The sequence below is a fragment of the Pinus tabuliformis genome, chromosome Q (genome assembly GCF_031772625.1).
Source record: "Pinus tabuliformis cultivar Carrire ecotype Pingquan chromosome Q, CPIR1, whole genome shotgun sequence".
NCBI lineage: Eukaryota > Viridiplantae > Streptophyta > Pinopsida > Pinales > Pinaceae > Pinus > Pinus tabuliformis.
In genome coordinates this window covers 896,762,386-896,778,658 of record NC_142296.1, presented here as the reverse complement: position 1 = coordinate 896,778,658, position 16,273 = coordinate 896,762,386, and the positions used below count along the sequence as shown (strand labels likewise).

At 39.7% G+C, this 16,273-nt stretch overlaps 1 protein-coding gene across 1 annotated transcript in view; it reads left to right on the top strand.

Moving 5' to 3' along the window:
- LOC149222360 (protein At-4/1-like) overlaps positions 1-16,065 on the top strand; it is a 252,333-nt gene extending 236,268 nt beyond the window's left edge. The window contains exons 3-8 of the mRNA XM_089383086.1: positions 14,165-14,220; positions 14,322-14,399; positions 14,625-14,698; positions 15,050-15,183; positions 15,298-15,393; positions 15,791-16,065. Of these exons, the coding sequence (XP_089239212.1) occupies positions 14,165-14,220; positions 14,322-14,399; positions 14,625-14,698; positions 15,050-15,183; positions 15,298-15,393; positions 15,791-15,933 (581 nt within the window). The 3' untranslated portion in view covers positions 15,934-16,065. The remainder of the gene's footprint in view (positions 1-14,164; positions 14,221-14,321; positions 14,400-14,624; positions 14,699-15,049; positions 15,184-15,297; positions 15,394-15,790) is intronic.
- The last annotated feature ends 208 nt before the right edge of the window (positions 16,066-16,273 follow it).

Here is a 16,273-nt window from a genome sequence, read left to right as displayed (position 1 = left end):
CCACTTCTAAACTAAGCACTACAAAATAGGCAGTCAAAACAACTTGCCTCTATAAACTTGGAAACCAGTTCATACATTCAATTTTTACCCTTTACACAAATGAATCTTCTAGAAGTGCTAAGCAAGAGTGAAAGTGTCTTAGAGTTACCAAAATTACATCAAAGATAATCATCTTCAACCCCAAAAAGTCAAACCAAGTCAAACTGTGCTTTTCCGAGCTGTAGAGTGAAATATGGCAAAGTCTGCTCAACGGGTCGCGCCCCCCTGCTCAACGGGTCGCGCACATTGGGAGCTCTGTTTGGGGCACTTGCAGGTGTCAGAATTGGGTGCAGGATAGCTCGTTGGAAAGGTCTGTGAGTCTACTTTCCAACCCAACTGGAATTTTTGAATTTGGAGGTCATTTGCCCAGTCAAAACTCAATTCTCCCAAGACTGCTTTCTGCAACTCAAAAAAGGGGCAGAAAGTCAAATTTTGCATGTATTTTGACCTTCTGGAGGCCCAAAACTCCATAATAACTCAAGTCCATCCATGAGAATATGTAATTTTGCATGACAAATCTAGAAATGCTGAGTTTTTGCAAAAAGGAGCTGCCATGACAAAGGGTCTCACCGGGGGTGAGACCCGTTGAGGAGCCAAAACTTGTAAATTACCAAAAAATGCCAAAATTACCCAAAATTCTCAATTTTTTTTGGGATTTGAGCTGTGGCTAGGCTATTGAGTGCCTTGATCCTTCAGTGAGGCCTCAGCCAAGATATGGAGGGGATCGGGCCTCTTTCTCCTTTTTTGTGCCTTGGCCAACTGCCTTGGATCCGACGATTGTAATTTTGACATTTCTCTAAAACCATGACACCTGTGCAAAAAGTGAAGGAGGTTTTTCTTCTTTGGCATGTTGTGGACAAAAACCTCTCTCAGTTTTCCAAAATTCATCTTTTATTGCTCTGGAACATCATTTGAGTGCGACTTGTCCCGATGTGTGAAACAAGGAATTTTGTCGAAATGGAGCGAAATGAAGGGGATAGGGGGCTTCTAAATTCTTGGGGAAATTTTTGGAAGTAGGGAGGGATGTTAGGAAGCAGGGGAAAGTGGAATCTCAGAGATTGAGTGAGGGGAAGGGGTCGAAAAGGGAAAAACACAGGCCCAACCTAGAAAATTGCCAGGTTGTAGCTAGAAACTAGGGTTTGTGAAAAAATGAGGAATTTGGGGGATCTGAGTGTTGGGAAGTGTTTGATAAGGTACTTTAAGGATAGGGGAAGGTGTATGAACATCAGGATATGAGTTTTGCCGATTATTTAGCCGCCCAAGAGAAATTGCCTTCAAAACCCTAGGAGAGGGAAATGACCTTGCCAAGGCACAACTGAAGCATGAACAAGATGTAAAATGACTCATTAGACACTGACATGACAATGAAAACCCTATGAATGATGATAGACTCAGCTGAATGATGACATGGACTGACATTTGGACAACTTTGAAAAGTGTGAAAGCAAACCCTAGACCTAATGCCTAGTGACCAAATTTTGCTTGAAGACTCACTGAAATGACAAAATTTGACTTGGAAACTCTGAGACCACTTTGTAAGAGCATATTTGATCACTGGAGGAAGGCTGGGAAGACTGACACTAACAGTAGGGTGGCAAAAAATTTGATTTGTTCGAGATACTGATTCTAGTAGGCAGAGGGAGCGACAACAACTCAGATTTTCACTGAGCAGATTCCTTGGTTGAGCGCAGAGGGTTTTGCAGCAGTTTGCAGTAGAAAAATCAGTGCCGGGTGGAAGAGGAATAGCACACAGGTGTGTCTTAAGTAAATTCTTCAGTATGACCATGGACAACGTTGACATTCAAGGGGCTTTAGATGTATCTTCCAGGTTGGAGGGGAAATTTTCTTTCCTTTGAGGCTCAACTTCACAGGATGTCTGGTATATAGATAGTGGAACATAAGCTCACATGATAGGGGTTAGAGAATATTTCTCTAGCTACAAGGAGGAGTAGATGGAATTCCAGATTATGATGAGAAACAGAACGAAGTGTACTCCAGTGGGGAGATGTACCATCGATCTTTTGAGGGAGTCGGGAACCAGGTGCAACGCTACAGATGTACTGCATGTGCCTGAATTAGGTATGAACCTGATTTCAGTATCCTAGCTATAGGATAAGGGATATGATATCCACTTCGTAGGGAAGAAGGTGTTTGTCAAACACCCAAGATGGAAGAAGGTGAGACAGATTGGAGTTTGAAGCAACAGGTTGTATAGGTTGCAACTCGACTCTCCAATGGCAGTAATAGGCATGATAGTAGCAGTGGGAAGGAACTGAATGAGCTATGGCATAGGAGAATGGGACATTTACACCATGGAGCACTCAATATGCTCAGGGAGATAGTAACAGGGGTTCCAGAACTTGGCACAGAACACAATGATGTGTGTAGAGGGTGCATGCTTGGGAAATATGCTAAGGTAGCATTCCCAAGAAGTGACAATAGAGCATATGGCGTGTTAGGACTTATACATTCAGACATTTGTGGCCTGATGTCCACTAGAGCTCTCAGTGGGGCTGAATATTTCGTTACCTTTATTGATGACCATTCCAGGAAAACTTGGATCTACTTCTTGAAGACCAAGGATGAGGTCTTTGATCGTTTCAGGGAGTTTAAGGTTCTTGTAGAGAATGTGACAGGGAAGAAGGTCAAGATGTTTCACTCAGATAATGGTGGAGAGTATATTGATAAAGAGTTCACAAATTTTTGTGTGAAGGAAGGCATCTGAAGGGAGTGGACGACTCCACACAATCCACAACAGAATGGGGTAGCAGAGTGAAAAAGAAAAACTATAGCTGGGGTTGCAAAAGAAATGCTATATGACTAGGACTTGCCCAGGTTTCTATGGGTAGAGGCATGTAACACAACAATGTATATTCAGAATAGAACTCCTCATAGAGCATTGGGGAAGAAAACACCAGAAGGGGTCTTCACAGGGAAGAAGCCATAAGTTAGTCACTTCAGGATATTTGGAAACGTTGCTTATTGTCATGTGCCAGATGAGAAGCACACCAAATTGGATTAGACTACAGAGAAGAGGTTCTTTGTTGGGTATAGCGAAACCTCCAAGGCATACAAGATCTACATCCCTAGCAATAGGAATATTGTAGTGAGACGGGACATAAAGTTCATGGAAGATTGAGATTTCAAGAGATCTCGTGAGATGCCTGTAGGTGATCAGAATCAGCCTACAAACCTCCATTGGTCCAGCAGCACGGGCAACCAGTGGGACTGCCAGTAGGACAATCACAGGGATCTAGTACAGTAACTAATACCAGCGTTTCCTCAGGTGCAAGAGTTCCAGTAAGTTCACAATAGACGGAGCAACAGAGGTAGGATGAGGAGGCGCTGGTTGAACCTCCCACCACTAGTGGCCGAGCCAACAGAGAGGTTCGCCATACATTGAGAGATGCAGAGGAGTTTATTGGAATTCCTAGGACGAACAAAAGACAATACAGACAACCTGACAAGTACCAAGCATTGGCGGCTCAGGTTGCAGAACCTTCCAGCTTTCAGGAGGCCACACAACATCATGTGTGGGTAGATGCTATGGTAGAGGAGTATAAATCTATCATGACGAATGATGTTTGGGAGGTAGTACCGAGACCTGGGGATAGGTTAGTTGTAGGTTCTCATTGGATCTACAAGATCAAGTACGCTACAGACGACAACGTGGAGAAGTACAAGGCGAGATTTGTTGCAAAGGGGTTTGCACAAAAAGAAGGGATAGATTTGAGGAGACCTCCGCCCCAATCACCATATACACTTCTATCCGGTAGGTTATATCACTAGTAGCTTAGATGGGGTGGTAGATTCACCAGATGGACGTCAAGACAACATTCTTGAAAGGGGTGATAGAGGAAGATTGGCAAGCAAGATTCACAAATAGAAAGTATGTGCTTGATGTAGTTGATCTGAGGAGGCTCATCATGGATGAGTTTCATAAAAGACCTTACTCAGGTCATCTTGGTTACCAAAAGATGATAACAACCATAAGTAAAATGTATTATTGGCTAGGATTGAAGAAGGAAGTTGCTAAATATATTGCCAAGTGTTTGGAGTGCCAACAAGTAAAAGTAGAATGTAGGCATCCAACAAGATTGTTGCAACCAATCCCAATTCCTGAATGGAAGTGGGAAGTCATATCTATGGACTTCATTACGGGTTACCAAAGAAAACTAAACAACATGATGCCATTAAAGTTGTAATGGACAAGTTGAGTAAGGTAACTCACTTCATCGCTGTCAAGTCCACTCACAAAGATATTGATATAGCCCATATATTCATGAAGAAAATATTTAGGTTGCATGGTATGCCTATGAAGATTATATCAAATAGATATTCTAAGTTCACTTCTAATTTTTGGAAGTTTTTGTTTATTGGTTTGGGAACCCAGTTGGCTTTTAGTATCGCCTATGATCTATAGATAGATGGCTAGACGGAAAGAATGAAGATAATTTTGGAGGACATGCTGAGAATGTTTGTCATGCATCAGCCAAAGAAGCGGGAAGATTTCTTACCATTCGTAGAGTTTTCATATAACAATGGATATCAAGAGTCACTGGGGATGAGTTCTTTTAGGGCACTGTATGGCCAGAAATGCAACACTCCTATCAATTGGGATGACCCAGTAAACATAGTAGCCCTTGGACCTGATATGTTGAAGGAAATGGAGTAGGAAATGGTCAAGATCAAGTAGAATTTAAAAGCAGCCCAGGATAGGCAAAAGAGTTATGCAGACCAACAGAGAATGTACAAGGAATTCTTAGTGGGAGAGCACGTGTATCTCTGCATCAGACTGAGGAAGGGCTCATTGAAAGTGGGGTCTTGTGCCAAGTTGGCACCCAGATTTTGTAGACCTTTTCAGATCTTGGAAAGTGTGGGGTAAGTGGTCCATATATTGGCCTTGCCATCCATTGTGAATGCACATAAGGTTTTTCATGTTTCTTTGCTTAAGAAGTATCTACATGATGCTAACCATATTGTTGACTGGTTTGTGATACAGGTGGAACCCGAAGGGAGAGTTACAACTAGAACCACTATGCATCCTGGACCGGAGGCAGACCATGCTTTGAAATTGAGTAATTGAGTAGTTCAAGGTGCAATAGAAGAACTTTGGACCTGATGAAGCCATCTAGGAGATGACAAAACAAATGAGGATGCTATACCCGTTTTTGTTTGATGAATAAGCAGATGTAAGAGTTGTTATATGAAGCTTAGTTTTTGACCTTTGCTTTCTAGTTACAGAAAACACTGAGGAATGAGTGCTGTGACAGAGAGTGCAGACAAAGATTTCCCTGTTATTGTATGGGAAATATTCCTATTGCGCTACGCCTCGCTTGGCCTGTGGCATGCATTGGTCATTCGGGCTTGGCACTATTGACGGGGTGTGGGATGGGATTATCCCCATTACCTGACGTTAATATTCACGTCGCTTCGCGCCTCCCTCTCTTGACATGCAAATATTTAGAGTAGGCCCCACATAGGTAAACAATTGCGAAAACCTGAATTTTCTTTTAAAGGTAAAATTACAGAGGAGCCAGATGTATTATTGCAGGTGTATCTGGAGATCCGGACATCCAATTGTTTATTACTTGTGCGCTTTTGAGAATGGTTCGTATCCATATTTCTGCAATGAAAGGCAGGTATTTGTGATGGGCCCACGGGGTAAACTTTTGTACAAGGCTGGATTGAATGGAAATGTGTAGTGCATCTGGTGTAGACCGCACATAGTGGACTATATGTAAGGGGCCAAATATTGGATTAGATCCGGATTTATTTGGAGACAAGGGTGAATCCAGAAATCCGGGAGTCTGGGAGCTTGGAAAGTTTGCTAAGTGCAAAAACTTGGTGCACATCGGATTTCTTCCAAAGTAGCTAAGTCACAGGACACGTCCTTCGGGGTCTCATGTCCCATATTTCACATGTCGGACAGAACACGACCCATAAAACTTGTCTGACACATTTTTCAATGTGTCTTAAAATCATGATACGTGTATGGGCCATGTTGGACATGTGCCCTAACGTGTCTTGATTTTAGAACACGTGTCCCACTAAAATCCCAAAGTAAAAAGCATTGCGTCTTCATTTCTTTTCATTTTTCTGTCAATTTCGTGTCTGTTTGTGATGTGTTAGATAACATGGATCTTAATAACCTAGTGCTAGTGCTAGTCACTTTTGATGATGAGTCTCTTGAGGGGTCATCCTCCACACCAACAAATGCAACAAGAGATCTTGGATTGGGCATAGAGGAGGAGGATGGAGTAGAGCTAAATGGAAGTGGTAGTGATGGTGATTATGACATGGAGGAGGACCTGGACTATTGATAGAGTCGTGACTAGTGAGTCATGACTAGTACCACTGATGAGCTATGATATTCCTACCTATTTTGTATCTACTCTATTTTGTATTTATAATGGAATTCCCTCGATATCTATGTAATACATTTTGATTTTGATGACTTAATGAAAACTATGCAATTTATGGTTTTAATATCTAAGTTCTACTTCTAAATTTCTAGTTTTATTTTATCAATCATGATATTTCTAAATTTCTAGTTTCTTATGTGCTTGAACAATTGTTAATAACATGAACAATGAACATCATTGATGTAGTAAATTAATAAACTAACTAGTTCTAAAATTGTAAAATTGTAAGTACTAAATTACTAAATAGATATAATCATGATTCATATCTTTAGATGTTCTAATTTCTAAAAAATATGGATCAGACACTATATTTCAGTGTTTTTTTAATATATATATAACGTGTCCCCTGTGTCCTATTTCCGAGGTTGCTCTGTCTCGTGTCGAATACTGAAATTTACGTGTCTTGTGTCCTCGTGTCATCTGACTTAGCAAAGTAGATATAACGTAAATGTGTGGTTTTGCACGAAAAAACTTGGTTCTGTGGGACCCCTAGCACAAGCTGAGGTGGTAGGTGCCAAGTAGGCTGGGCAGGGCTACGTGGATGCCACCAGATCTGGTGACAAAATATTGTTGATGTGGTGCCTCTGGCATGACATGTGGCTGGTAGAATCGGCGTTGTGTGAAGGCCAAGTAGTCCATTTTTGGATGACATGTGGCACTGTTGGAGATGCCATGTGGCAAGGTGACATCACCTTGGTGTCAGCAAGGAGCAAGGAGACAAGTGACATGGAGCTGGATGACGTGGCTACTAGGTGGTGGCATAAATCATGCCATGTAGGAGGTAACAAAAGGCATGACGTCAAATAATGGCGTTAAGTAACGGGAAGGTCCCCGTTAGTGCTTGATGGAAAGTGATAGATGGTAAACTCTTAGGTAGATAATGTAAATGATTACATCTTGTTGGTTCGGTTTGGAATGGTATTCACCTCTCGCCTTGGCGTGATGGCGTTGGGCGAGCTGGCGTGACAGGAGCAATGTTGGTCTAGGTGCGACATGGCAAAGCCAAATGGCGGTACCTGCTAATGTGCAAGGTTTAATGAGCAAATCTTGGATTTAGCATAACTTCCAATCCTGAAGTCAGATTGAGATGAAAACTATATCGTTGAAAATCTCTCGACAAGCAGAATGCGATGGTGGCATTTATTTTGAGTTTTGAAGAGATTTGGAAAAGAGTATTTTTGTGACCCCATCTTCATAATGGACCTTGGAGATTGGGTTAGCATTGATGTAAGACCTTCCACAACCCGAGAAACACCCAAGGGGGTGGGAGGGTATGTTACAATGAAAAACGTGCTAAGCCAAATTGAAGACATTGTTGAGTTGATAGATGCAATCTTGTATGATCATATTCATAGACATGTGGTCAAAAGGTGGGCTAATTTGAATGTTCCATTCCATGCCTTAACATATCTCCTTACACCCAAATATTATTCTCCATATTGTTTGGCCCAACCATCACTTGAGGATGGGGTTAGGAGAAAACCAAACATAGATCTAGAGGTAAAAATTGGGTATATGCTTGCATTAGACAAGTTGGTCCCAAATGAAGTGGAGTGTGCTCAAGTATGAAGCTAACTGAGAAAGTGCATAAGTGAACATGGAGTCTTTGTTAATCTGCTTGTAACTAAAGAACAAGATAAGTTGAATCCTATCAAAAAGCAGAACATGTATGGCTCCTCTAACACACATTTGCATAAATTGGCACTAACAATGCTTTCACAGGTTGTTAACACTTCTTCTATAGAGAGGTATTGGAGCACCTACAACATTAGCCAACGTATGAATAGAAAGAATCTAAATGTAGACTGGGCAGAAAGATTGGTCTATGTGCTCTACAACTTGAGATTGTTGGCCCATTATTGTGTGGTGATGAAGAATGATAATACATATGTGACTCACAACAACTATCTAAAAGAGGCTAATTTGTAGGATGGAGAAATAGTTTTAGAGCTGTTGGAAGTTGCACTTTTGGGTGGTTATAATGGTGATCATATTCATGTAGTAGGGATGTCAACCGCCTCCACTAACAGGGTTCCAGATACAAGAAGTTTGGATTTATCTTCACTATTTTTAGCATTGCATGGGGGACATGTAGTTGGTGATCATGTTACATGAACACTTCTGCCTGCTTCTAATTCTCTTGTTCATGGATCCTGGGAAAGGAAACTAGAAGTTTCTCCAGGTAAGAGGAAAGCTTATTGGATACTAGATCTATTTGTCTTTTTCCTTTTTAGCAGTATCTAGAACTTAGTACTTTGTCTTTATTATGGCATGTTGCTACACAAACTAGCATGCCTAGTACATAGGCTAAAACTAGAGGGCACAACAATAATTTGGGACAAAGGCCCACTGTCACCATAGCCTATGTCCCCTTCTCTTCTTGTATTTTCACCGATGGGAGGAGTCCCTATTAGATTTTGTTGCATCGGATGTATTCTAGCCTTGAAATTTTGTGGAGAACTAGAATGCATGAGATCTCCAAAACCCAGAAATCGTTTTTGGAAATTCAGCCTTGAAATGACTTAATTAGATTATTAGTCAGTTTTTAAATATTTCATAAGTCTAAACCTAGAGAATATGACTAATTAATCAGAATTAATTAAGTTATGGTGTGAGTGTTCTAGAAACTCACACTGATCGACTTCAAGTTAATCCTAGCCATCGATTAAGATCTAATCTTGGCCGTTGAAGTCTTAACAAAGGATTATAAGAAGTAGTCGATGGGGCTTGGAGAAATCAGTTGAGAAGTTCGATTTCAACAACAAATCGATTTCCAAAGTAGTAATAGTCAGTTGCTAGAGAGAGAGATAGTGAGATCGAAGAAGTGAGAGAGGGGTAGGGATAGTGAAGCCAGAGGAAGGATTCCAGATACGGTGAGTGCATTTGCAGAGAGGCAAAGGAGCCACAGAGAGGTTGATGCAGAGCTACGTAGTAGCCTCTAGAGGCAAAGTCGATTTGCTGAGAGAGATTGACGTTTTCAGTTCCAGAGGCCGGGAAGGAGTCCCAAAGTGTCGGAGAAGCATATTTCTGATCAGCAGAAGGAAGAACAACTTCATTAGAGTCCAGTCAAAGGAAGGTTGTCCAACCAGCTACGCATAGCAGCGCAGAGGCTGCTGCAAAACCTTTGAATACCAAAATTCTAAAGGAAAGTTGTTCTGGGAGATTGCCTGTGGGGCGAGGAAAATTCCTCTCCAGATTTTTGCCAGTATTTCTCTGTAGGATTGCCAGTTTTGGCATCCAATTGTACTCAGATTATTTCACTGCTGTTTAATATTAAACCCTCAGTTGTTGCACCGGTTTTCCCATGTTGGGTTTTTCCGGGGACTTTTGTCCAAAAATAACTATGTTAATTTTATGTGTGTGTGCTAGCATTTCTCAGCTTCCATCGTTTATTTTTCTACATAATTTTATTTGTGAAGGTTGTAGTGTGTTTATTTCAATCTTTGTTGTAGTAGATGAATTGTTAGATTTAATTAACAATTAGGAGAAATAATACGGGTTGCTGCAATATGATTCCAAGTGTCGGAATTTTCAGAGTCCCAGTAACCCTCACTTGCGAAATATGTTTCTATTATGAGGTTCAAAGTGAGGCAAGTATGGCTCATTCAATGGAAAGACTCAATTGAGGTGTGAGCTTTGGGAGAAGCTAGGATGATTTTCCATGAAAAACCCCTTGAGATAATTACTATATGAGACCTAGGGTTGAGATATTTGATAGGATTAGAGCTCATCCAAGGTCAAGATAGTCAAGAGAAAAGGTTTTGAATGATATGCTACTAAGGTACAAACCTTCAAGAAATCCCTAAGTTGAAGGGCAGCTTCAAGGGTCCCACTCAGTGCGAAGGCTAGGGCATCAATTTTCTTGAGACTCAACCATGAGATTTGCCTCAAATTAAGAGGAGAGCTAGAGGAAACAACAACGTAGAAGCCTGTCCAAACGGTTTTGCAAGAGCTTCCTCGTAATGAATCTCACACCAAGCCCTAGAGAGGCTTCCTTGGCCTTAAAGGGACGAAGAAAGAGAGGAAGGAGGCAAAGAGAATGATGTTCGTTAAGTGATAGTTAACGTGATCACTAAGGACTTAGGACCAATGCCTAGCAATTGGGAGGATTGGAGTAAAAAATGATCTTGGTTTGGTAACTTTGCTGTTCAAGGAGACCTAAAGAAGCAACTTCACTATTTATGGATGTAACTACACGACAACTTTAGACATTTATACTTCAATGGAAATTGTTATGGAGTTTCAAGGATGCAAATTATCCTCTAGGAACATTCATTCATTCATTATCTTATGAGTAACACATGCAAAATTTTCCAATAGTATCAAGGCCTTAAGCAATTTTTCATGAATTAGGGCACAATAATAACCATAAGAATAAAATTCCATGCATTAGACATTCATTATTTTAGAAAGACAACATTAAAAGGCACTTACAAGACAATCAAGAGTATATCCATCCACAAGAATGCACAAAATAAGCTCCAAGATGGAAAACAAACTTTTCCAAATATCTAAATGCATTAGCTTCATTCAAATCTCTCCACAAAATTGCAGGTCAAAAATCCTCTAATGAGAGAATCGAAAATCCCAAGTGTGATGAATTCAAATGAGAGTGAGTCTCTCATATTTATACAAGACTCATATGTTCGAATTTCTAATTATGAAGCCCCTAAAGTGTTAAAACAAGGTAACAAACCCTTGGTTACAAGCCAAACAAGATAGCTTTACATTAATTATTATTTTATTTGTCCTTTAGCCCATGTAATTAATGCGAATTGCTCTCCAATGCTAGTGTTGAGGCCTCATGTGTTAAGAATGAGGGTGAAGGCCTCCAAATCAATGGATAAGAGGGGGATGCCCTCCAAATGCTGCAAAACATCTCAAAAACCCCAATTTGGGCTCTGTGTGCCCCAAATGGGTCTCATGGGTCTCCAAATGGCTCAGGATCAAGTCAATGCTCCATCAATGAGGGCTGGAAGATGACACATGCCCTCCCATGTCTCCCTGGAAGAGACAAACCTCTTATGGGCCCTGGATCAACTGCCAAGTGTCGGGTGCAATGTGTGGCCGGTTGGGCAAGGTGTTCCAAGAGAATCGACATCTCTGTATAACTAGGGCACGAATCACCATCTAACTTGGGTGTCCCACGTATGGTATTCTAGGTGACATGATTAGGGTGCCCAAAGATGGAAGCAATGTCCAGAGAAAGGAATTCATTAAAATAAGACCTCCTCTTAGGTTTACACATATTAATTATGTAGGAGTTGCCAGGGACACAAAGAGAGAGAGAGAGAGGGAGCATAGACAGTGATTTCAAAGGAGTTTCTAGTTCTAGAGAGTCAGCAGCAAGAGGGCTGAGTTTTCATCAGTGAGGCTGCACAGACAACTTTAGAGGAGGGTTCAATTTAGTTGAAGAGAGGGTTGATTCAGTTGTTGGAGGCTAGGAGAAATTCTAGAAGGCCAAGGGAGTCATTCTCAGAGGCTGAGCTGGGCAAAACAACAACATCAAAGAAGTTCCAAAGGCAATACAAATTGGCCTGCACAGAGGTAGCACAGAGGTTGATGCAGGGGTGTTCGAGCAACTAGTTTGTGCTAGTTTCAGAGATGAGATTAGTGTTGGGTGAGACAAAATTTGACTCACTAATTTCTGGGCAGATTATTTTTCCGAGGGTTGCTAGTTTGGCATTCAAATTTTTGTACTCAGATTCCACTGCTGCATAATAAAATAAACCCTCATCTACTGCACCGATTTTCCCACATTGCGTTTTTTTCCGGGGACTTTTGTCCAAAAATAATGGTGTCATTTTATTGTGTGCGTGTGCTCTATTTTCTCAGTTCTAGATTTATTTCCGCAGTGCATTTTAATTTTCTTGAAAATTGTAGTTGTGATTTTATTCGTTGTTTGCTGTAATAGTAAATAAACTGCACATAATAATACTCAGTTAGAAAAATAATTTCCAGTTGCTGCAATATAGTTGAAAATTTCACACCACTCCTAGAGCTAGTAGGCAATAGAGGAGATCCCATAGGACTAAGATCCAAGATTAACCCCCAAGATGAGGTAAGGGAACAAGAGTACAAGTCAAAGTCTGTTCTTTCCGCCGAATCTCCCACTAATCCATGCCCAAGAAAAACAAGCATAAACACCCAATTACATAATGAAAAATCATACCTTCGGGGTTGAAAGGCCCACTTTCAAACATATTATCATGACAGATGAGCGAGGGCACAATGATTGGCTCAGGTGGCAGAGAATAGTAGCACATCAAGCTATCAGGTGGCTGCAAGGGGATGCTGGCTGCCGGCTGAAGACAAATCCAGGGGAACACTTCTCCTATAGGGGTCACCCACCAGTGGTGGGTAACATGGCCTATTTTGTAAACATTATATGACAATTTAAGTTTGAACTTTGAACTTTGAATTTTTGACTGCATCTTACAACTCTTCTGTTGCTGGCTGCCCGCTGAAGACAAATCCAGGGGAAAAATTCTCCTATAGGGGTCACCCACTGGTGGTGGGTAACATGGCCTATTTTGTAAACATTATATGATAATTTAAGTTTGAAAGTTGAACTTTGAATTTTTGACTGCATCTTACAACTCTTTGGTAATGAATATGATGCTTTGTTTCATTTTGTGGTTGATGTTATCTGTTACAATTTGTTGATGACAAATTTTATATGTTGAAACTTGAAGGTTGATGTTGTTGATGATGATTGATTATTTCATGATAATGTTATAACTACTAGATGATTGATTCTATGGTGATTATCATTAATCCATGAGTGAAAATCTATTTTTTAATGTTTTCCTTGGCTAATTTGTAATATGTATTCCTCATTATTTTTTTGAATATATATGCATCAAAATATATTAAAATATGTATTATATAAAAAGTGCTCCCAAAATGCTCCACTCTTGCAAGCTTTTTGAAAATTGTTCTGCTTGCTTCCGCTCCCACTCCCCCTTCCCACTCCTATTACCCAACTGCCTTGGACTAGCCATCTTTTAGGAGTTTCTTACCCATGGCCTTGGGTGGTAGATGGGATTACATTAGCGGTGGTTGATTGCCCCCTAAACAAGTTGCCCCCCTTGATAGCATTGGTTCTCCTGCTCTCCACAGAACTTACAGGTGTCTGGACTATTGATCTGTTTTCCCACTCCATGGTCTGGGGTTATAGACTTTAGGTCTTTTGTAGCATAGGCTAGTTTTGCTTGTTTCATGTTTTTCTAGGAGTGGCCTTAGCATTCCCACTTTGTCTCACACTATTTTATCTAGCAGTACCATTGACCTATTTATGGTTATTTGTTGGACTTTAATAAATTTATAAATTAATCTTGTCTTATCTTGTTCATACTACCTTTTCCGGGATTCGGCAGTGCTTGTGGATTTGGCATTATTCATTCTGTGGAAGATCAGGTATAACTCTGCTTTTGAACATGACGTTAGCTTTTTGTGCTATGTGGTGGTATGAGGTCTGCCATCAACTCCTATCTAAGGTCACTCTGTTGATCAAAGATGCTGAATCTTGAGATCCCATAGCTTATTCTATTTTATCTCAGTTTGAGTAGCATTACAGAAGAGGCTATGATGTCCATTGTATGTACCCTTACACCTTTTGCTTTTTGTTTGTAAATATTTTCCTGTAAATATAAGACGGATTTTCAAAAAAAGATTTACTGATAAATACCGTGACACAGACAAGGAACACCTCAAGAAATTACATACAGAAGTCTTAAACAAGTTTGTAGAGCAGGTATGTTAGCTACCTGATATTATAATTTTTGAGTATTTTGGCTAATATTTAAGTCTGATGTAAGCTATGTAATCCATCTGTTAGATATGAAATGTTGGCAGCTGGAATATCGCCCCAGGTACCAAAGCATGTTGGTGGAGCTGAATAAGATGAAGGAACAAATACTTATTAAGGAGAAAGTAAGTTATTTCATTGCATTTTGAAATAAGAAATGGTTACTGTCCCATAAAATTTACAGTATTTTTGTATTGAGGTGGGTGGAAATATCATTGCCTCTCCCAAATTATTCTATTTGAGCTTTCATTCTGTGGAGAAAGAATACATACCAAAATATGGATTGGTACATTTTATACAAGCAAGAGTGCACTGACAAATATGGATGAGTATGATGATTGTCTGATCAGGAACATAAAGCAGCACTGGCAAATAATAAAGAAAGGCATGAGATGGAGATTGGAGAGATGCAGAAGCAAATAAGGTGAAACCATGTACAAAGGTTCTAGACTGTTATATACCCAAATGAGTTCAACGTGTAGGTGCTTTGTTTGCTACTTTTGGCTCAAATGGGAATTGATTTTTGGCTGTTACCATATTGTTAAAAGCACATCTGAATTCCTCCAGAATTGATAGTTTACTTTGTGAATGGGGTCTGTTCTTCCTCTACACATTTCAAAATCCATATTTATTGTGTTGATGAGGAGCATGAAGTACTTGTAAATTTATTTATCCTCAGTTCATTCTGTTTTAGAAAATACTAAAAATTTATTCCATTTGCTTTATCTGCAAAAGTAGCATATACAATTCTTAATTTCCCATATCTATTTTTCAGCGACTTTCAAACACAACTATCAGTAAAAGATGCAGTCATAGCCCAACTGCAGATGGAGTTAGCAGATTGTGAAGCCAGGACAGATGCTCTTATTGAAAAATTGGGTCTGGTAGAAAGAAATGCTGAAGCAAAATGTGAGATTTGTATGAATTCCTCATTCCTATTCACTGGGATGCAACACTGTCATTTTTGTTTCTTGGCCTGAATTTTGAAATTCACTATATATTGATGATTCATTTCTCTGACAGATCAACATGATATTCAGGACTTGAGAGACAAGCTTCAACTTGAACTGGAAGCAAAGAACAAGCTACAGGACACAGTTAAAAGTGCACAGCATGAGTGTAAGTTCACTACATAACTACCGATATGTTACAAGAATTTCTAGTGTTTTCTCTTGGGGAAATTATGTAAATATATGTAGGTACTCCCAATCAAGTTATCTTAACATTTGAATTAAGGAAAAACAAAAAAAACCATTAAGATCTCTACAATCACATGTCTTCACAAAGTTTGGGGAAAACTAACCTATACAATCCTCTTTCATATTGTAGGATTGCATTTGGTGTATTGGTCAAGTTTGAAACATTAATCATGTGGTCAACTTTCATGGAATCATTTAGTGGCTGTGAATAGCAAACTGTATCTGAATATAGAGTCTAGAGTTAGACTATGGTATTTGCTTCTTCTTGCATGTTATTGTCTACAACTGCTGACCTAATTTGTTCCCAATTTTGGCAGCCATGGTTAACAAGATGAAATATGAAGAACAACTGAGAGACTCCAGCTCAACTCGTCATATTGATATGTTTAAGCAAAAGCTAATGAAGCTCAGAAAGGAAAATGAAGACTTGAAAAGGCAGCTGCTTCCTACTAGACAATAATGTTTGAGATATTTCTATTATTTGAATTTCCATGAACAAACTTCATGGATACCACTGCTTTTTCTGTAAAGAAGTCAGATATTTTGTAATCTGTTAGTGTTTCCTTATTAACCATCTATTCAATAACGGGATAATTCATTTTTGTTACAAAGACTTAATATAAGTAGGACAAACTGAAAAATGAGTAGATGAAAATGCAAAGAAAAGTTTCTAAACAAATATATTTGGAGATGAAATCTGTTCATAAGATAGATAGTCCTATATTTTCTCTAGCATTTTCAATTGTTTATTTGGTATGTTGATTAGTAGTTGATTAGCTGCAACTATGAGGGGATGTGAG